This window comes from Puntigrus tetrazona, chromosome 5, assembly GCF_018831695.1.
Source record: "Puntigrus tetrazona isolate hp1 chromosome 5, ASM1883169v1, whole genome shotgun sequence".
NCBI classification, from domain to species: domain Eukaryota; kingdom Metazoa; phylum Chordata; class Actinopteri; order Cypriniformes; family Cyprinidae; genus Puntigrus; species Puntigrus tetrazona.
In genome coordinates this window covers 15,373,347-15,397,180 of record NC_056703.1, presented here as the reverse complement: position 1 = coordinate 15,397,180, position 23,834 = coordinate 15,373,347, and the positions used below count along the sequence as shown (strand labels likewise).

The 23,834-nt window shown below is 37.9% G+C and overlaps 1 protein-coding gene across 5 annotated transcripts in view; it reads right to left on the bottom strand.

Moving 5' to 3' along the window:
• arid3c (AT rich interactive domain 3C (BRIGHT-like)) overlaps positions 1–23,044 on the bottom strand; it is a 60,733-nt gene extending 37,689 nt beyond the window's left edge. Inside the window, exons 1-3 of one of the 5 annotated variants that reach the window (XM_043240263.1) lie at positions 22,578–23,044; positions 20,681–21,307; positions 13,904–13,990 (exon numbers count right to left, since the gene is read on the bottom strand). In XM_043240263.1, coding sequence (XP_043096198.1) covers positions 13,904–13,990; positions 20,681–21,307; positions 22,578–22,616 — 753 coding nt within the window. In that variant the 5' untranslated portion in view covers positions 22,617–23,044. The remainder of the gene's footprint in view (positions 1–13,903; positions 13,991–20,680; positions 21,308–22,577) is intronic. The other 4 variants (XM_043240259.1, XM_043240260.1, XM_043240261.1 and 1 more) reach the window with 4 other exon arrangements.
• Positions 23,045–23,834: the final 790 nt, after the last annotated feature.

The following is a 23,834-nucleotide window of genomic DNA, read 5'->3' as shown; positions in this document are numbered from 1 at the left end:
TTTTTATTTTTATTATCAATTTGATTGATTGATTGCGTTTTTGATTGCATTTGTCTATATAAATGCAGTCATCTGTGAAGTAAGAACTCCAACTGCTCCTTTTTCCGCATCCATTACACTTCAAATAATTTTACGCAAGTATATATAGTCAAGTTCTGGCCTGCTATAATGGTCTATCACATAACTGCAATATTCTGCAAAATCTGTTAATATATTTTCAGTCTCTGATACACCGTACAAAATAAAACATTGAATAAATATATATGTCATGGCAAACTTTGTACACATGACTAAAGTTCCTCAGAAAGGTTTTTTTTTCTTTACTGAAGGAATTGGGGAATCCTGAATAATGAAAAATATAAAGCAAGATCTAGAGGAATACATCAAAAGTAGAGCTGTAAAAATCACAATATGAACTAGTGACTGTGCTATTTAAATATGAAGTAAAAAAAACTGGGTAGGTAGATTCTGGCCCACACGCAATTGTTTACCTTATTCCAAACAAGGTGTCATTCAAGAGAGATTAAGTGTTAAATGTTAATAAACAATTTTTTTTTTTTTTTGCAAGGCTAGGAAAAGCAAGTTTATTTATATAGCACATTTCATACACAATGGTAATTCAAAGTGCTTTACATAAAAGAAAGTAAAATAATCATAAAAAATAAATCACAACAACAAAAACAAGGAATTAAAAAAACTATATATATATATATATATATATATATATATATATATATATATATATATATATATATATATATATATATATATTGAAATAGTTAGCAATTGTTGTTTAATTATTTATTGTACATTTTATTTTTTCTTTATTGCGCAAAGAGCAGAAAATAATATTCTTTACTGCAGTTCTGAATAAGATTGTGCTCATTACTACGGCCGAGAGTGTTTTAACTTTGTGGTTTATGATCAATGCTCTGCGCTCTTAAACTATTTACCATTCATGTCGACACAGGAAAAGCTGGACATACGAATTCCTTATCAGCAGCCTAGATAATGTCTTCTGTGGCTGTGCAGAGGATGGAAACCAGTCAATATCCTTCTGTCAGCGCTGGAATGTGAGCAACAGTAATTTACTTCAGTCTAGCACCACGTCGGCCATGTTAGATCGCAAAAAGCTACTGGCATGATGTTCCACAACCAACACGCTGCCTGCATGCCTCTATAATAATGAGCAATTCTGTTACCACAATATACATCATTTTTTAGCCTTCTCGAGGCAGACTGAGCTCTGTGTGTACATAATATAGAAGTTTAGGGTGGCAGTTATCCAGACAGAGGAGACGATGGGCTGTCTAAAGAGAAAACAGCTTTAATATCTGTTTAGAGAAAAATGTGCATTAAAGCTCAACAGCCTTTCTTACATTCGTCTTCTAGCACATTTGGAGATAATGAAATCTGAATTGAAATGAAATCTAACGACCTGATGAACATGAATGGGAACAGCTACAAATGGAGGGTGTAAATTGAGACTACAGGATGAGACTGTGGCTAATTGCACTGCTATAAAAGCCCAAAGCAACAATCCAGTCCAGGGATTTGGTCAGTTTTCTACAGGAACCACACCCAGGCGAGTCAAATGCTGCCTGCCACAACCATAAACATGCCCCACATGCTTGATTGCTTCTCAGTGAATACTTAACTTAGCAGTGATAATGGAGGTGTCTAGTCTGGAGGTGCAAGTGGGGGAAGTTTGTGTGTGTGTGTTGGTATGGAGAATGCCAGAAGGAATCCTATCAGACTGGCTACCAGAGCTTTTTATTTCATGGCTTTGATGTTTACGGTTGTTGGTTTTTGGGTAAAGAACAACGTAATTCCCTTCTTTAATGAAGACTTACGATGATGACGGCAAAATGTCAGGCACTTTGACCCACCATAGTCCTTGATTTAACAAACTACGTCTGGATCTTGTAAAGCTATACGTTCTGTACAATATGTACTTGGAAGGGAGATTGTAAGGTTGCACAGCAGTGAATGTTACTCGTCACATTGTAAAAAGCTTTATGAAGGTCTGAATGATACCCGAACACCTCGAAAAGGTTCCACTTGAATCCCAGAAACACTCAGGTCTTCCTCCCTTGTCTGGCTCTTCAGCTTGCTTGTTTGAACATGCTCTCACTGCTCCTTATTAGAACACAATAAAAGACAGGAATGGAATGGGAGGCCTCCCCTCACCCAAAAAAACACTCAAAGCCCTGGAGATGGAGACCAGATAATTAGGTCTTGGTCTTTGATGCTCCACCATGGCAAAAGGTGAGTTACTGGCTCATTTGTAACACAAAAGTTGGCAGAGCAATGCAGGTTGGAGTACGGCGAGGGTAGAACAACAAATTGAATGGTCATTTAACTGCATCCCATTGAGGACCTGACACTGAAACTTCTGGCAAGCAAAGGCTATAAAAGTCTACACTTCTTTTGGGCTACCCTGTGGTTTAGATGGTGTCATCAGCCCTCAACTTCTTTCACCGCTAACCACTTCTTCAGAACTACAAAGATAGAGTGCAATTCACAAACTGCTGTTTGCTAGAAAACAAATTAAGATGGAGAGTAGATTACTAGCTGTATTAAAATTCAAAAACCTGGGAAGATTTTGCAAAAAACTGAACACATAATACATAAAAATAAAACCTGCTAGTCCTGTGTAGAATTAGATTATAAACCCACAGCATTCCATTTAAGGGCCTCAGGAGTGACTTTAAGACTTGTGCTGTTGGGGCCTTAAAATTTGTGTGTAAATCCAATAAATGTCAGAGTCGTAATTAAGAAAATGTGCAGGGCTTTTCCACGCCACAGTCCTGTATTGGTGATCTGGTTTCTACTAGTATAGTGCCTGAGATGTTTAAAGCATGCAAACATATCAGAAAACTCACCCAAATCCAAAAGCAGACAAACAAATCTCTGAAGCAGGAATGCAAACTGACAGGCGTGCAAACAAATCACAAAACACCAAAAGCAAATCCAAAAACAAACAATTTGACTTGTCGGTTCTGGCCCACAAACTCAAGTTTATCGCTTCAATTCCAGCAGTCTAATGAATAATTAGCCACATTTCCTAACGTTAATGACCAACATTGTCAGGTTACGTAATGGAAATTTAATCTATGATCGATTTTCTCCAAAATGTGATTACTGAAAATATCAGGAATAAGCTGCATTTTCGTGTTAATGCATTTTTTGCAAAGCTGCTTTGTTAGCATCTATTTGGATGCACGTGCGATCCTTGATTTGTTGCCAATACGCCGAATACTATACTAGACCAAAAAAGGCAGAAGGAAAGTCAAAGCGTTTCACTACATTTCATGAAAAACTGAACTTTGAAATGATCACAAACATTCCCAAGCCACGCCTTCGACTTGCTTGTAGTAAAGACAAAGACCAGCAATCCATAACCCTCCACCCCGGTGTGTCTCTTCATGTATTTACTCAGATGAACACCGAGGACTCAATGTTTTTCTTTTTCTGCCTCTGCTGACAGGTCCTTCGACAAAAGGAGCCTGCCATGGTGGGAGGTCTACTGTGGTAAGTGGCTGCCCTCGCCTCTGTGCTGTGAGCCTTAGCGACATGTCCGCTCGCCCCCTGACACCCGGGAATAATGATATTAGTGGAGGGTGGAGGAGACAGGACGTCAATGGGCAGATTTGTTCAATTTAACCTCTCTGACCCCGTCCGGCCCTTCAATCTGTCAGGCAGACCCTTTCCTCTCGTGCTAAGCAGCTACACGGAGACATGAACAGAGAGAAAAAGAAAGAAACAGAGACTAAAAAAAAGATGCAGGAGGTGGCAGGAGGAAAACAGGTGTGAAGAAAAGAAACCAAATGAAAGGACAAGATAGACAGGCATTCTACAATGTTAAATTATGGAACATTTCCCAAAAACTGTCATTTACACACCCTCATATTTCTACTTGCATGACTCGCTATCACAACTCAAACTGAACTCAGTGACTCATTAATCCGGCCAAAACAGTTAACAGCTCGAGGGCAAGATTTGCCGCATTTCTTTATAAAATAAACAGCACTACTGTGAAATCTTTCTAAAATTCAAACTGTTTTCTATTTTAATATATTTTCAAATGTCTATATATTGTTAATTTTCAGGATTCTTATATAATTAGAAAGTAAAACTAAACTTTATAAACACTAGAAACTTATTTAAAGCAATTTTATAGTTTCTTGCTGAATAAAAGCATATAATAAAAAAAAACCTGGTGTCAACCTTCTGAATAGTAGTGTAACTTTGCAGCTTAATCTGCTTAAAACAAATCATTTTTCTGAATAAAACAAAATAAATCTGCAAACCAGGCAAAACTTTCAACTGTTCATAAAAAGTCAAATTTCAAGTCAAACTTATTTGTATAGAGCGTTTCACAATCCACATCAAAGCAGCTTTCAAAATCTTCATGCCTTCCCATTTAGCAGATACAAACAAGCAGATTGCTGTATGTTATACATTGTCCTACATTAGCATACTATATGTATTTTTATTAATTTGGACATACTTAAAAGTTGTATATATATATTTATAGAGCTGGGCAAATGTTTAATTACATTTCGCAACAAATAAAAAAAACAGACAGCTGAGTTTTTCATATAGTACATATCACTTTATGTATGGATATATATATATATATATATATATATATATATATATATATATATATATATATATATATATATATATATAATATGTATCCAACTTTAGATACAGACCTATGTAAAATGGGATTTGGAAAGTTTTTTTTGGAAAACATTGTGAAACTGCTCATTGGCTACTCCAACGATGCAGTGCACCTTGCTCACATTGCTTTGTTTGCATCCTCCATTCTTGCTTTCCTTGTTTCTAAAGCATGAATCTTACTCCATGTCTCCAGACATCTGTAAGAGATTGTCTGCGTGCTGCTGCAGCACCGTCAGCCAGCTGGAGCCAGGCCAAGTAAACGCTGCCAGAAAAGTCAGCAGGCCACGCGTGTGAACAAACAGTATGGGAAGAGGTCAGAGAAAGTGTTGTGTGACGCAGACCTTGGAAAAAGAAGGGGATTGAAGGGAGTAGGGGGTGGGTGACAGAGACTCTCGGCACATGAGCCTGCTTTATTTCCCCCATTATGATGGATGGCTTCTTCATACGGCGGCAGCTGCAGCTGCTTTTGGAGAAGCTGAGCAAACATGACACTATTGAAGAGGACTGACTGAGATAACAGCCTGAAAAAACAAAAAGCACGGAATTATGGTTATCTCACCACTCTTTTGAACAGTACTTTAAGCCAGATCGATATGAAGGTGTACGACAAGAGCACATATGTAAATGTTCACTACATGACATTTCTTTACCGCTAAAATTGCTAACCGATCCTTTAAAGTCCTCAAAATTTGAGTTTGTTCCAGGTTTAATTCAATTCAAATATTTAATCAGATTTGAAAGTATTGTTTATTCTCTCCGCTATATAAAAGTATGTTGGTAGATCATGAAGATCTCTAGCAGCCTGACTATCTGTTATTCAGAGGTCAAAGTGTCTCGCTTTGGGACATGCAAAGAGATGGGTTGAGAGCTTCTCAAATCTGTAAAAACCCTATTTGTTCTAATGCCAATAAGTACTTCGAATTTTATTGCTGTGAATATAATTCTTGAGAAGAAATTGTGGTCTTTAAAATGCATTATTGAAACAATATCTCTCTGAGATCTGTAGGTTATTAGCAGGAACTGATTTCTCAATTCAGCACTCAGAGTGGATTAGTCATTAGATTTTCTCTTCCTGAGCGGCATATGGCTCTAATACTCCTGGGTCCATGAACAGTTAATCAAAATGGTAGTACAACTCAGACCCCGCAGATGGAAATGCACATATCCGCCTCTAAACCAATATAAAGCTGCGTGAATAAATCATAGGTAACCAATGTGAGACAGCTGGAAACTGTTCTCTCTGTACAAATAAATAATGCAACAAAGCAACATGAGCAAGCAGTAAAACCAAGAAATCCAGACTCATGGATACATGATCAAAAGATCAAGAGAAGAAGAAAAAGAAAATATATTTCTGTACTTTTTGAGGTACTGTATTTTTTTGTCAAATTTAACTCGGTAAAGCAGTTGTAGTACAGAGCCAATAAAGCACTGCAAACAAACAATATTTTCTTTTAATTTATTTTGGGACGATGCAGAATTACAAAATAGCTTTACATTTGAGGTCAGTAAAAAAATTTTGAGCATTTATTTGAAAACAGTAAAAACATTATAAGAATTCAAGATAGAATGTTCTATTTTAATATATTTTAAGTTAATTTTAAAGTTAACGTTACTTTATCTTCAGCAGCCGTTTCTCAAGTCTTCAAAGTCGCATCCTTTGGAAATCGTTCTAATACGCTTGTGCTGCTTAATATTTTTTGTGCTCTTTTCAGGAGTGGAATTTTTGCTAGTAACAATGTAAGCCCAAGCTCAAAGCTTTTCTAGTTTTCCTAGTTTTCAATCGTAATGACAAAAAAAAGAGTCAATTGTTTTGACTGCAGTGTACTCACTCATCTAAGATGCCTGACAAGATAAAGCCATACAGGGAAAGTTGATTTAGTCTGCGTGACACTGATCTGAGCCAAAGGAGGGGCAGGACTAGTTATGTAAATCTTTTATTTAGGTTACAACGTCATCTTCATTCATTTGCCCTTGTATTCTGAGAAACTGAATGATCTTAATAACCAGCACTTGGACAGAGATACCGGTGGCCGGTTACAAGCACCCGGTGAGCAGTAGCATCCCTGCACATCGGTAGAATTTATTACCAAAGACCACCAGCAGCAAGTTCATATCACTTTCACCCAGAGTAAAGTTGGGCTGCAGCCAACACTACCTAACAAAGAGGGAGCTGGAGCCCTGAATAGATCAGTGATGGATGAGCTCATGTTGACTGCTCTGTGCTGTAAGATCTGGTGTGTGTGTGTGTGTAGTTCTGGGAGAAAGCGTGTGTGTTTTGTGTATGTACGAGTTTGTCAGGAGGGGCTGGTGTTTCCCACAGCTTGTGTGCACCGAAGGCAAGGGGCTCTGTCATATCAACAGTGCAGCTCCTGTGCGAGCTAACCTTTTATGGTCTTTGACAGCCAGGCTCAAGATGGCTACCATACCACACAGAGACGTCTTTATTAACCAAATGCTAAAGCAGACTACATTACATTACCCAAACACCAAACGACCAATCCACCAGAAACCACGACTAACCTTTTACTTTTCTGGACATTAGCAGTATTAGCATTACATGTAGAAACTACACAAAGTGGAAATAAATCTAAGCCTGTCCTACACTACAAGCTATTGCAGCCTTCTAATAACCTGTTTGTTTGGTTTAAAGGATTTGGAGTTTCATTTCTGTTCACGCAAGGCTTATTGTTTGTATTGTCAGCTACAACAGACACATTTTATCACGTAGGCTACAGTGTATATCCCTCGGACATGTCTTGTTTGGTTTAGACTTTATAAGTAGGCGAAATGTGTGACTGGTAGTAGTGTGTGTGCATGGAAATTTGGAAGCTCTGCAATTCAAAAAAAAACAATGCTGATGCTAGTAAAGTAAAATACGACGAGACACAAGACTGTCTACAACATGTCTAGTCTAAAACTGACGACTCCTCATTTTGCAATCCTCAAAAATCTGTTAAACAGTCATTTTAATGTAAAGCATACATGTTGGGTTGTGTATCGAGGCAAGGATAAAACATATGCGCTCGAGGCGAGTATATATTGTGCTGAAATGAAATAGGTTACATAAATATTTAGATTCTTTTATTTTCTTTAAAGTTATTTCATCCAAATATGAAAAATCTGTCAACTTATCCCAAACCAGTCTGACGTTTTTCTTCTGTGGAAGATCATCATTGCATGAGAAAAAATGAAGAAATTTTAAAAAAACATTCTTTTGTTTTCCACAGAAGTCAGAAGTCATGCAGGTTTGGAGCGGCATGAGGGTGAGGGTGCATTTCATCATTCTATAAGCTCTTTTAGAAAGGCACGCAACTCATCTAATTGCTATCTAGTTTCCAAATCTGTACTTAACCTGCTTTTGCAATAGTTTAACTTCATTATAATAACCTAATTTATATAACAGACGATCACGAAGCACACCATAAATCAACGGACATATGGAGCCAGTCTTTAAATGGCAGGAAATCGCTGGCTTCATCTCATCAATTCTCTTCACCTGTCACGATCACAAAGGGTGTATTGCACTGTCACACCACAGTGTACGGCTGAGGGGGCGGGGCTTAAACCAACACATCCACTGGGCTCTTTTGTAACAAATTCTTGCCATACAAGTAAGATGGATAAATAATTAAAGGAATAAGGTCGGTCCTGAGAGAGAAAGAGAGACAGGAAGGGAACTATGAAGGGATGGAATGGAGGAACAGGAGTGGGGAAACAAGGAGGGGGTCAGGCTATTAAATTTATGACTCAAAGTGCCACATCATCAGTGGGGGATGCCATTTCCTGCCAGAGGAGGGGGTCAAACTAGCATTGCAAAAGCAGATGGTGAAGATATCACCACAAATTATACCTTCAAACACAACTACAAGAATTATCTCCTGAACATTTAAATATAGACAATTCAATTCAGACCCCAAATACTTTTCAGCCGATGTATAGACATTATTTTCATCAGACACGCTCAGAATCAGAAGAAGCTTTTAATTTAAGGCTCTGCGATATGCATTAGTAGAAGTTAGGAGATAAGACATAGTGTAACATAATCATTTATGAATGATGTAGGAGCCAAAAATGTTATGAAAACAATATGCACAATGTATTCTTGTTTATTTCTTCCCATTTGTGTTGTTCATCTAATTGGCCTGAATACCAAAAACATTCTATTTCTCTTATTGTAAATATGCTGATATCAGTGGAATCATGATGCCACAGCCTAAACTGAAATATTTAGTGCTAAAACCAATATTATCACACCTTTTTTAGCATATCTTATTCAGGCTTATTTAGGCAAAAACGAGAAGTGTAATTAACCGTTACTCTTATTTAAAAATGCTTATGCCACCCATCATTGCTGTTCTGTTATACACAACTACTGCTTTTTTTAATTATAATTTCAAGTAACTGTATAAAATTCAGTTTGATTATTTATACACTACAGTTTGAAAGATTGTGGGAAGATTTTTAATTAATGTCTACGAAAAAAAAAGTCTCTTACGTTCGCCAAGTCTGCATTTAAAGAATAATTATTAATAATATTTTTTTAAATTAAATGCATCCTTGCAGAATAATAAAAAAAAAAATTGCTTTAGAAAAATCTACTCAAAATGACAATAGAATAAAAATAGTAGTGGTTTTTAACACTACACAGTAGCTGAAATGTAAGCGATGCAATTACTAGTTATAATCCTGAATAAATATATCTTTAAAATCCTTGTCACGCTCACTTCTGCTTGTAAAGACCATCTGGAAATGATCTGCTGAACAGCATTGGCCTGTCAAATTTACTGTTGATCATAAAACATTTGTCTAAGCAGATGATACACAGCAGGAACACAACGTATAAGCCAACAAAATGACACTGACGGAAGAGGCCTTTAAGTAACAGCTTTACGACACTAGCTCTGAATTATTGAAGAGAGGGAATATGAGTCGTGGTCAGCTCTAAAGAACACGGCACATTTCTCCTGCATTCGACAAAGAGGTGGAACAAACATGAGCTAGTCAGAAACACACACTGAAGCTACAGGGAGACCAAGTTGAGCTGTGAGTGATGAGAGGTGAAAGGTGAGCACTATATATACACACACACATCTACACACACAACACGCTAACGACAGACATCGCACCTTCCTAAGAAATGCATGTTGCCTTATTCAATATTATACACTGGATATAATTTCATCGTCAAATGCCACATTAACGTATACGTTTTAAGAACGTGAGGACTGTTTCACCGATCTCTTCATGGGATAGTGTGATCGTTTCACTAACCCTTTGATCTCCTTAATGATCAATGACCAAGTGAGGAATCTATGCACAGCAAGCCTAGTTTTATGGCGATGAGAGGGGGTGAGGTCTTCAAATAGGTCAAAGGTCATCAGATTCTGCTTATGCTAAACAGAAACGAAGAGTCAGCAAGCCCATGTTAGATTTCACAGAGGCAAATGCTGATTAGAGAGGATCATGTTTCTCTGGGAGCCATCTTAAAGTGACAGTAACATATTATTTTCTTGATTTGGGAGTGTGTGTTACTGTTCTGGGCTAACATTCATAATCAATCATGGTATAACAATATAGTTTACTGATATCCTTTAAAAAAAAAAAATATATAATAATAATAATTAAAAAATAATAATAATAATAATTTAAATGTGAAATAAATTGATAAAACATTAGTGACTTATAATATTAAAAAGATCTCAAATATTTATTTTTTTAATTTCTATTCATCAAAGAATTATGAAAAAACCTATTTCCACAAAAATATGAAGCTGTTTTGAAAAGTGATAATAATAAGAAATGCGTCTTGAGCATTTAAAAAGTTTATTACAACAGAATGGTTATTTTAAATTGAAATCATATTTGAAATATTAAATTATAATCAAATTTTACTGCATATTTGATCAGCCTTGGTGAGCATAAGAGACTACCATCCCTAAACTCAGCGGTAGCGTACCTCAGCACGTAACTGTGTAGCTTGGTCACTGTACAAGCTACTTCCTCTCACCTATGTGTTGTAAATTTTTATTGGTCAGCGATCACCCCCTGAGGAAAACCCAGATCCAGTGCCAAGCCTTACAGTTTCTCCGACACTAAGAATTTAGTTCCTGCACCTAAGCACCAACTTGAACCCAAAATGTAAAGGCCTTCACTGGATTTTTTTCTCGAAAAGGTTCGTTATTGATCTTTCGTCCCCCTTGCGAGCAGCCTTGAATAATCCGTTTCCCTCTCAGTTCTTTTCTACACAGTTTATCATGAGCGCTGAGGGGGAGAGAATGGAATCAAGGAAGGAAAACAAATCCATTATCTTGTCAAAATTCTATTTAACTTCATTAGGCCTCATCCTAGGAGAAGTGGATAATGTCCTCTGTTGATAACATTGGCTGCTTTTTAACAGTGCGGTCAATCATGATTGGACAGGTTTCGACCCCAACAACTTCATCAATACACAAAAATTATGCATGACTGCACTTTTATTTGTATAGAGAAAAATCATCTTACATTATCTTTTACTGCTTTTTGTTCATTGGATAAACAAACTGTTGACATGCACCGCTTTAGGTGATCCGTTCTTGCCGTTCTGTCGCCCAATTTAAAGTGCTATTTGGTTAAAGATAGGCAGGGCAAACTGGAGTAAGGATGTACAATGCTCTAGGTCAGCTGTGGATCTATGGCATTACGCGATATATCTGGTTTGTATTGATTTAGTGAGGACTTCAATCAGAATTTACTGATTGCTTCCCTGTACCTCTTTGAGGGAGGAAGGGAGAAAAAGGGATCTAGAGTATTACACGGATATGACTTTTAGTTCTATTAATCCAATTGTGTTCACCTATATATAAACCAGACACTAGCTGCAGTGCCTAGCTATTTTAAGAAAATAATTCTCACCTGTGAAACAGATAGACTTAGATAAAGACAAAATCTGTCAGGCTAGCCAACACTTAAGACATTTGAGGGAACTAAAATAGTTCAAATACACGCCTATTCTTTTTTTTATTAATTCTACAATTTTGTGTTCACATATAAAACGATCAAACCCATATCTAAGGAAGACGTCCATCCCTCTGTGGAAGTGCTGTTAGTTACCACCAATGAATGGAACCGTGTTCGGAGTGAAATACAAAAAGACGTGTGATTGGTAAACACGGACACACAAACATTCAATAGATGCTATCAGAGGATCCTGGTGCTCTTACTTAAGACTCTTACACAATATTGAAATCTTCCACAAATGGTGTGGACAAAAAGCAGCCTCTGCTCTTTACTTTATTGTGCACTGAAGGTCAGAGTCCATTTTCTTTTTGCTCTGCTGACAGTTGGCATTTGATTGGTTCAACACAGTCTGTTGTTACCATAATTCACATAAACTGCAGCAAAAATCATTATTTCCATAGAATCCAATTTGTTGATTTCGTGCTGGATTAACTTCATTAACGCTATATAGCAGAAAATATTGACATTTCTAAAATAGAGATGTTTTTTATGATGTTATTTATAGGGTGATAAACGCATCTCGCTGTTTAGAAATAAATATTTTGAAAAATCTTATTTACTAAATAAATCAAACCTGCATTCAGTGATAACGATATGTTCCTTAAAAATAGATTACACTGAAATAACCAGTACATCTCAAAAATATTGAAAAGATGAAAAAAACGAATATTTCTTAAAAACAGCATGAACTTATTTCCGATTTATTTATCATAAAAAACATAATAAAAGACCTCGCAAATGTTAGCTTTTTTTAAACAGCATGTGAAACAATGCATTCACTATGACCGGTAAACTGGAGGAAATCAAACCTTCCTGCCGCTGAGGATATGTGTTTGAGGAATAAAGTAAAAGCATCGCAACTACAGACATTTAAGATGAATTTAAAAACATCCACTGCTGCTCTGTTTCCTCACATTTCTGCACAAACCGCAAATGTGTTCGCTGTTGTTTTTATTTTAGAGTGTAAATATTTTAGGTTACGGCCTTCTTTAACAACCAAACCAGACGGAAAAAACACAAACCCTCTGAGCAAAACACAACACAAGCTTGTTTTCAATTCAAATATTTCATAGTTCCCTTCAGACCTGATAAATCATCTTTACAGCAGCAGGAAAGGAATTGGGTGCAGGGTAAAATCCGTAAAATAAACAATCCCTAGGATCCAGAGGCGTCTGATGCTGCTTCAGCTATTAATTGTTCCCTGTTTCTCCACCGCCGTAGCAGAGGTCTCTTTTACTGACCTGCAAATCTTTTAGCACGGAGGTGTGGAAGTTAGTTGGAAGTCAATGACATCCATGGCAATAGTACTGAAATTGCCCTTCTTAAATGAGCGAAATGATCAACGGCTTTAAAACATAGCTGTCTTCTGCATTAAAGTGTCCGCTGTAATTGAGGTTTCTTTCATGAAGGTGGGGAATGTTGTATCACATGCCTGTGGAATTCAGTCTCTAATTGACCCTTGAATTCATTGCCGGCCATTAAAAAACAAAGCAGGCCTTCTATGCTGCATGTGGGTTGTGAGCTATGTAGGGCACTGGCCGGTCGGTTGAGTAGCACTTATTCATGAATTCAGCACTAGATTAAATTGGGCCTCGATAGAATCAAACTATGGAGTTAGGACAGTCATTACTTTGTCTCACAAGTGGCTTGTTGATGTTTAGCAGCTGAATTCTTGACTCAAATAAATGAATCAGGTTACGCTAAAAGTTTTCACACGGTTTAAAGAAAATGTTTGCTTTCAAGCACGTGTTTTAAATCTCCATTTAAACCAACTCAAAAACTAAACAAAACGTTGACAAGTGAATACTATTTTTCATTTTGTTATACAGCGCTACACTAGTAAGCAGTAGTTTAGCTGCTTTAAGAAAGGGATGGTTCACCCAAACCATCACCGACATATCTTGTTTTGGTTTGTCCGCACAATGAAAGCCAAAATGGTTCAGAATCACACAGAACACCATAGAGTTTCATTGCATGGAAACAAAAAACACTTTTTATTAGCAATATCAATATCGCTTTACCTGGCGGAAAAACGGTCTTTGTCTATAACGGTATCGTCAAGACAGGCGTAAGATCTCCAGACTGTCACTACTGTTTGGGTGAAGGGGTTGTTACAGGGAGGCCTGGGGCCAGTAAAAGGGGGTGTGAGTGCAATTTGAACGAAGCAGAAAGAGAGCAGAAATGAGGAATAGGGGGTGGGGTGATTACTGACCTCCTGAATCAGAGACGAAGAGCCACCGCCACCGAAAGCAACACTCGAATCTTTCAGCTTCCTCCCTGGCCCGCTGCCTTGGCCTGACTGAACACATGTCAAGGGCACAACTGAAATCATGGGCTGAGAGATACAAAGAACTACATTTGACTCATGCTAATGAAACCGGCAAAAAGAAAGACGGCATTTGTTTTAAACAAAACAAAGGTCACAACACAAAACATTCTGGTGTTAGTTGCTTTAGTAGCAGACGTTGCACTGAGAAGCAAGTGAGTTGAATTATACATAAACATTTTATATTTGCATTCACAGACAACAGGCCTTTTTTTCTTTTAGCCCACATTCTTCTCCATTTCTAATCACTTCATACATACATTTTTTCAACTCAAAAAACCTGCCCTGTAGGCTCCATTATCCAAAAATCTCCTGTGGGATTAAGCAACGAGCTAATTTGCTAATGTTACATGTGATCTTTAGCCCCGTGTGCGTCTCTGAATCAGACTGAATGGGTCAGGCTGAGATTACCCTCCAACTTATAAATGATTCAAATGCAGAGGAAAAAGGTGTTACTGCTAGCGTTACACTTTAACATAAAGAGACCAAACTAACCCAAAGATATGTCAAACAGACTTGGCTAAATAAATAGATTTGACTTAACATCACTATTAAGTTTAGAGTGTGCAGTTATAAATGATAAATGTACAATTTGATGACCTTCCTAACTAATCCGATGTGAAAAAGCAACAATATAAAATGTTCAATGAAATAAAATCATCCATTTAAATTTTGTCCTCACAATCCACAATATAACATATACTGTTGGTATATCTGATAGGTCAAATTGCGAAAAAAGGGGATTCCTGCTGAAAATGCAGGTTTTCTTTGCTTGTTTGTAGAGATCTACAATTTGGCATAATATGACTATAAACTAAAAAGCACTACATGCTAATATATATGTAGTATTAATTTGTATACATATTAATGTTAATTTGTTCAATAGTAAGTAGTCTTGATTTTTACATTTTCAAACTCTGCCTGGAAACCATTTATTCTTGATTCTTTTTTGTTGAACCTCTCCTCACTACAAGCTTTTCCTTTTTTGAGCAAACCACAAACTAATCAGTTTTGCACATCCTTAACGATAAATGTGACTGAATCTGAATGTGATTGTATTACATCACAAGGCTGTTTCGTGCTCAGTGTGGTCAGACGAATTGCTTGTCATTAGAAACTTGTTGTATCACACCTAGTTGGAACACAACTGTGTTATACAACTGTGTGCTGAATGGACATGTCTAAGTGCTTGACCAAACCAAACAAGCAGTAATAAAGTCACATAAACACAAAGAATGTGTGTGTGTATGTGTGTGTGTTGTGTGGGAGATCTATAAGAAAGGGGGATGTGCAGCACAAGTTAATCCTGTAAAGAGAGTATCTGATTCTGACCGTAAGCCTAAGACACTCAATGCTTGATTCCTCCCTATCTTTCATTACAACTCTTCACCTTAATGAACGCTGACACGTGAGGCCATATGGGCCAAGACTGATGACATGAGACCTCAGCTGCTGCCTGCTGCCATGTAACACTCACTGCATACGTGTCTTACTGATACCGACAGAAGGAGAAATTAAACCACTTTAAGCAGCAAAAACCAAAAAAGCAATGGAATGCGATCAAAAGGGTTTTTACTTCTGAGTTTCAACTTTGCCTAAACACACTGTAAAGGATTAAGCATTCCTTTACGTAACATTACTCTTGAACTGAAGATAAAACAGCCCTGTATGACCATTAATAGCTCATTTACTTCAAGTACCCAGGGAAATGTATGATGAACCTTGCACAGAGTGTGCAGTAAATGACCTTAAAACAATATATCTATCTATCACATGCACCACTAATGATCATATATGACACTGCTGCACTCAATATGAGAAAAAAATGCACAATTATTGCACAATATTCAAGCATGTCAAAGGTTGGTCACTGCACAATCTGAGGATGTTTCCACTGGCTCAGGTACTGTAGCTGAAGTGAACAGAACATTTTGTTTATATCCTGGACATTGTGTTTGAATAGACTATGCCTGGTAACCATGATCACAAAAACCAACCTACAGTGAGTCACTACTAATAAATGAGCAATGATATTCCCATGTTTTGGACAGGAGTAATTGAATGTTGAAGCTAGGTGTGCTTATCAGTGTGTTCCTGCTCTAGAACTGATAAAAAAGTACACAAAACACATTTCACGGTGTCAACTAGTTATTCCACCGCTGCCTTCTGATCACTTAACTCCAGGAAATCACGCAGGGCACACACACTCTAAATTGTGTGTCTAAATGATGCCATGTGGTCTAAAACTGCTTGAAATCACACCTCATTCTTCAGATTAAGGGCAAAGTGTTGAAAAGATATAGAGACTATTAACGGTAATGGTACGTATTACAGTACCATGCAAAACAGAGTGTACTCTTGCTTGGAAAAGGTGTTACTTCTTATAAACGCGCTGGAAGTGTGTTGCTCGGGAGGGGTGGTCACATTAGTATTTGCTAAATCTGTTCATTACCCTTTGACCATTGCAAGCTACAACAGAAAGGTTGTAGTAGTTATAATAATATATAATTAGATTGGAGTTATAATGATATACCAATAATATACCAAGTAACCTATTATAGTAACAAAAAATAATCGAACTTTCTAAAATAAAAACATGCACTTTTATCAACCTCTTGCTCAAACTATAGAAAAACGCTGCATAAATGGTAAATTTGTGTGACGACCGAGGCACGTTTTGTTATTACAGGCAGCAAGTAAGACATAGTTCGAGGTGTGGGTCTGTTACCAGTTCTGAATGTTCAATATGGTTCGTGTTCGGAGCAGGATTATCAGATCACCTGCTGATGACATGTTTTATAACAGGCCACCAATTGGACACAGCTAAAGCAGGCTCTCATTTATAAGGTGATCTAAAACTGAGGCGACTGGAATTCTATTAAATATTTCCACTGACAGCACACATCCAAAATGAACCTGCCACAGCTGTCGGAAGGCCTGGGTTAGCTCATACCGCAGAGGGCTAACGATAGTGCTGCTGGGTAAAAAAAAATAACAAAAATTACAACCTCTGAGCCATATGGAGAATTGGCTCCATGCATGTGTTTTAGCTTGAGACTGCATGCTGGGGAACTTAATGGCTCTCAGGACCCCAAAACATATGAGCAGAGCAGTGCAATCAAACAGAAGGGGATACCGTAGGGGTGGAGCGGGCCTGTAAAGTCAAGGAATGTCGTGTTGACACTGGAGTTACTGTGTGTGTGTGTGTGTGTGTGTGTGTGTGTGTCGATTTCAAAGAAGGGGCTCCAAGCATTTTTATGAAGGTATTAATGGGCTTGAATTGAAGAGTGTTACTTGAGAAGACTTTAGGACAGGCCATTTCAATATATCAACAGACTAACCGCAGAGGCTCATGGGCGAGGGCTGTTCTGGTTGCATATAGTCTCTGTCTCTCACTTCCACCAAGTTTTCAACCCCCCTTTCCACAAAAGTGTCCAGCAAAACAAAGAGGTGCGTATCTTTAAACCCCTGACCAGAGACAACGTTTGTTTAACCACAAAGACTATTTTGCCTTCCTGTCTGGGGGGGAACTTTGTCTTCCTTTCAGTGATTTCACAATTGCCTCATTTCCTATTTTCTCCAAGAGATGTTTTGCTAAGTTGTGAGTGTTTTAAATGAATTAGGTCATCACCGGCTGCCTTGATCCTCATTAATCTGCATTTTAAAAATCCAAAAAGACCATTTTAAGTGTACACAAGTTTCTAACTGTTATTACTAATGGACGAAATACCCAAACTCTCTGCTCTCTTCTGAGCTTAGAGCAAACTAAATTCAAAGTTTAGAGAGTACTAATACCCTCTAAGCCAAAAGACAGTACATTAGTAGACTAATTTTACTAAAGTGGACTGGAGAAGCAAAGACAAACCTCCTTTTCCACAAGCTTATGTAGTGAAACCAAACACCACTGCTGGGTTTCCTCCACCCCGTTCAGCTCTGCCCAGCCCCCTCTAAAGCCCTGTAAAAGCCTTGTTATGGGAAAAAGCCATTCTGTGAGTTTTTATGTTTGCAAAACATGGCAGAGAGGGGGGATCAAACATATGCCCCGAACCCAAAGTGGAGGTCAGACTGAGCAATCAAAAGATATTTGCTGAGGGGAGAATGTACACTCTGTATTTTAGTGAACATCTGATATGCGCTTTAAATAGGTTGAGATATGGAGCTTGCTGATCCAGCATTAACTAATTAAACTGGAGTCGGTTTGATATTGCATAAAGTATTATTCAAAAGGTTACTGCTTTTATTCAGCGAGAACAAATTAAACTGATCAGAACTGACAGGAAAGACTTTTGTAAATAAATAATTAAATAAACAGATGCAACACAATGAATCTTAAAACAAAATATTAACATTTTAATATTACTGTTATTGCTCTATTTTACCATGTTAATGTTTGTACTGCATTTTTTGATCACATAAATGCAACCTTGGTGAGCATGAGACATCCAAATCATTTTAAAATCTTATTGACTCAATTATGAAGTCAGTTGAAATCAACGCAATGTATTGAAAAAATCCCTACTGATATTTCAATGCACACATTTAACAAACAAAAGTGAAAGCGCCAGTAAATATTTAAGCGTACAACGATATTTTCCCAGAATGTGATTCTCTTTGCGGACACACACGCACACAGATATGTTTGTCTGGCTAGACTGTAGTGAAGTATGCAGTTTGTTCCTATTTCGTAATGGCTTGGCTTTGAGCCGACCCATACGCAGCCTGAGAGGGATATCCCAGCGTTATTGGGAGAGAGCCAGGTTGGAATGCCACCAGGTCTAGTTTCCTGCATTCCTGCCAAAACTCTACGCAACTACTTGCTTTTTTTCCCTCTCCCCTCACTGTTTCTTTGACAATAAATGGCCGTACGGCAACTGGTTTAACTTTGTCTCTTCCGATCCTGCCCTGTCTGGCTCTCTTTCCTATCTATTCTCTTTTCCATTTGATGAATGACTCATTTCGAATATCAGCGTAAAAAACAGACGCTTTAAACACATCCAGCTTATGCTTGGCTAAACGAGAAATTAATTTACAATATTTTAAGACCTTTTATTTGGTTTTTTCGTAACTGAGAGTTATTTCGGTTTTTGGGTTTAGTTTTAATTAAGCAATATTGTGCAGAAACGCACATGAAAGATAATGAAGAATTCTTTCCGTGTAAACAGGAGTCTGTATTTAGTGTTTTAATTACTTTTGCGAATACAGACACCAGGAATTTGGTCACAAAAAAGTTTGACGTCGGTCTATTTTTCCATTCTGCTAAAAGCCGTTCTTTTTTTAAGAAGACATTTATAGCATTTAGAAAGTTTTTAAAGTGTTGAAAACAGGCAGTACAGTGGCTCCAGTCAGTCTGCCAAATGCCATCGGCATCCTTTCATTGTTTCTGCATTTCACTTGATTTGTCCAAATAGTTCAACAGCGATTACAAAATGCATGTCCTTGACTTCTGCAAAACAACATTAATTGCGTTGTGTAACACTGTCCTTCGAGTTTGTTTTAAAGCAAAAGCTGTTCTGGGTGTTATTCTTATATGATCAAAAAAATACAACAGTGTATACTCATTTATGGTTTAAATCTAAACATAACCCACAACTTCTGAAAAGGAAATCATAAACATATACCTCAAAATAAAGTAAAAGTAAAATAATGAGATCACTTTGTGTTTTTCTCTATTTCATAACATTAAATCAAAACAGCTGCCTTTATTCAAACTGCACTGTACCCCTTACGTTAACCCAGTGCTTACACTAATGCAGCCGCTAATGTGCATGTCTCATTTGGCCAGGTCTCTGAATGATCTATCATAAATAAAGAATGACAAGTCCATCCAGGTTCATTCTGTATAGATCTGTGTTTGCTTAAGAGCCTCACTCTCAGTGTATCACTCTAAATTATCCCCTGAGAATAAAGTGGAGCAATACTGCTGCAGCATAACTATGAAACATTCTTGCACGTAACCCTGGATTTCAAGTGTACAAGTCACCTTGAACAAATGAAACGTACAATACCAAAACAGTTAAAACAAATTAAGCCGACTAATATTTTGCACTCGTGTGCATCAACTGCATAGGCTTTAATAAAAACATATCTGTTCTCTATGCGCTGTGCAAACATGTATTATACCTAAGTTATAAAATGGTGACAATTTAAATAATTTATACAGTCATTTAAGCAATCAATAGATTTTTTGCCCCATAGTTCAATTCAAAGCAGCAGAAATAAAATATGATTTCTTCAGGTTGCAGGTATGATTTGAAATAAAATGTAAAGCAGCAACTTAACTAGCGGGAATATTTTGGTGCAGACTGTATGTCCTCATGATGAAACAAGACGCTTAAGCGGCGATTAAACCTGATATAGTCTAACTTAATATATAATGTCAATGCATGATGCAGGTGTCTGGACAGTATAGTTTACATTAAGATTAAGCATTAAAGTTTCAGCACTGCCTAAAAGCCTGTTGTTTCCATTGAATAATTCCGTTTTTTTTTTATTATGATGAGAGCTAGCTATGCAAGTAGTTTCACACGGGACCGAACGCAGTCTCACTTCATGCTTTCAAACTTTACACATTAGTAATCACCATAGAGTTCACCAGAGTGCACGTTCAACGGTTATGAGAGTGCACTACTGCAAACTATCTACAGATCCCATTCATGAACATACCTGTTTGAACTGCTCCTCATAAGTCCATTCGTGGTGCTGCGATTGTGCTTGTGGTGCCAAAGCACTCGGTGATTCAGCCTGCCTTGGAGCCGGATAGGTTGGCTGGACTCTGGATAGATGTATCGGGGTACTTTTTGGAGACTGCCCGGCACCGGGATAAACAGCAAGGCGCGGCGGGTAATGAGCTAGGGGTCCTTCCAAATCTTCATCCCCTCCGGCCTCGTTCATGCTGTCGTCTTCCTCCAAGTCGCGGTCTTCATCGTCCATGCCGCGGTCCAGGTCTGGGTCGTCGTCCTCGTCGTCGATGTCGGACTCGGCCGTGCGCTCGCGCGGGTGGCCGGAGCTCGAGTTCGGGGCTCCCGAGGCGAACGCTCCCCTCACCGCTGCTTGATAGTGGTGGAAAGCGATAGCTTGCTGATGAATTTGCGACTCCACCATAGACCTGATGTCTTTTTCCTTCTCGGCTTGGCGGAGTTTCTCCTCCAGGGCGAGTCGAGCCGCCTGCTGTCGCTGTAAGTTCTCCATGACCGCCTCCAGCTTCATCCCGCTGCCGCCGCTCGAGTGACTGTGAGCGCCGGAGGAGCTGACCAGCAGAGGAAGAGTGCTCGCCGACGAGAAAGCGGCTTGCTGCGGGCAACAGAACGCAGATGTCACGACAAATTTTAGCTGGAAGCAGAATTGCGGGGGATTCCTCAGTCCCCCTTAATTAAGACTTAAACCCCTTCCCCCCGAAAAACAGAAATAGTTTGAGGGGATCGTGGGTGGTGTACAGCGTATGTTATTTTTCATACAAATAGCTGGCTTTTTTTTTTTTTGAGTACATATAAAAGTTATTTTTACAGTTAGTAAGAACGCACACTTTTTAGCTATCGTTAAAAAGGCGGTAACGAACATATAAAAGTTAGTCAGAGGAGGTAACCATAACTGCTCTGTTCGGGCAGTACAACGAAGCATAAAACATGATGTATCATTTTATATCAGCCGCTTTTACTAATCAAAACTATAATCACAAAAAAGCAGCTGTTGTTTTGAAATAACTGATGTTTGGATATGTTAAAACAGGCTAGTGGCGCCAAATTGCAATTCGCGGTACGCTGCCAGATTGCTCACGAAAATTACATTTGCATTTTATAGCTAGTTTTAGCAGGATATTCAGGCCGAGGTAGTTCCTATGTCACAATTCCTTAAAAAGTCCAAACTTGTCGAAACTTAAGTGTGTGTGTATATAAGGTAGCCAGCCTATTTAGGCAACTTTGAAGATTGCAAAACTTGGCAAAACGCGCCGCAAAAAAAGTCACATCGCTGTCATAATTAACTTTCCATCCGCTGAACTTGACAAAGCTCATTTGTTATTTGTAACTACTTTTTTCTTATCAGTAAGCTTATTAAAGTAGGTTAGTCTGGGGGGGGAAACGTGATTTTATCAACGCAGGTACAACTTTGGCTTATTTTTTTTTTTAGATATATATATTAAATGTTCAACTGGTAGCCTATTACCGATCAAATCAACGCAACACAGTTCACAGGATAAACTATTTTACATTAGGTTTTACATTATGGCGATCGTGGACATTATTCCACTAACAGGGACAACAATCTCACGGTCAGCATCAATAAAGTCGTAAAAGCACGCGATGCTATATTTCTGATGTGATGTTACAAAAAACGAGCCCGAATTAGAACTATTCAGAGACAGAGACATGTCTATGTGTGTGTATTGTATATGTCGTGTTGCTAGCTATAGGTCGAAGGGCAGCGCGTGTAGCGCAATACGACATGCGCTACTTTAAACATCTGCCTAGCGCGCTATTTATCGAACTAAAGTATATAAAACAAAGTGACAAGCTGAGCATAACGACACCTCTCTTCCACCCGAGGAGTAAAAGCGCGTGCTTACCAGTGCAGATTTAGTTGCTATGCTTGTGTTGTCAACCATGCTTCTCCCGTCAAATGCGAAGAATTTGCTCAAAAGTGACCTTTTTTCCCCCAAACAATGTCAGAAGTCGTTGTATTCCCGTATTAACATCTAGATGCGCGCCGCGAAAGCAAAGAAATAGCTCTTTATGAAAACGGCTTCGCGAAGCGCTCGCGGTCTCTCGGCGATTTGGCAACAAGTGGCTGTAACTGTAGCGAGAATGACCTCTGAGGACTAGAGATCAGATCAGTCCCTCTGCCTCCATCTGCTCTCTACACGTCAATACACATGGATATAAGGCAATCAGGGCAGGGTCTGCACTCAGCCAACAGAAATACAGCTGAGCGGCTTCCTGCGCGCGCTTCTCTTCAAACGCTTTAAACTTTATTTGAAACTAATCGGACGCTTGCGCAATCTGTGCATTTTTACTTAAAGGCAATGCTCCGCCTGTGAGAGTTCAAAGTATAGACATTTAGAAAGGGCTTTTCGACTGTTTGAGAGGGTTTTAGCTTCGCAAACGATAAAGCAGGCTAGCAATTATAGCCTAATCTTACTCACGAGTTGTTCCTCATAACAAATGCACGCATACATTTATACCCACTGTTTATGCTTTTCAGAAAAAAAAGAGTAGCGAAAAACAATTGGAATTGGGTCAAAGGTTTTACGTTTGTTGAAAACATTTTTTTTTTTTTACATCTATTATAGCATTTGATTTTAGTCTAATATGTGCAATTCAAGGATTCAAGTTGAATTATTTGATTCATTATTTATATATATATATATATATATATATATATATATATATATATATATATATATATATATATATATATATATATATATATATATATATATATATATATATATGTTTACTCATCATACAAAACACAAGTCAATCCAGTGCAATACAACAGCATGTAGACTGGCTTAAATAGTACAGATAAATATCACTATGAGTGTTGGTCTTCTGTAAATACACCCTTCTGACTGCGGAACATATAATTGCCATTCACCATGCAATTATCCAAGATTTGTAATTATATGAAAAGATAAACAGACTTATGATTGAATTCCATATAATTTCACAAAAGTATATTAGTCATTACCACAGTTCTTAGGGTTTTAGACTATTGTGCGGTGCCTTTGCAGCATCCTCAGAATCAAGGATAATATACATATAGATAGATAGATAGATAGATAGATAGATAGATAGATAGATAGATAGATAGACTGTAATGT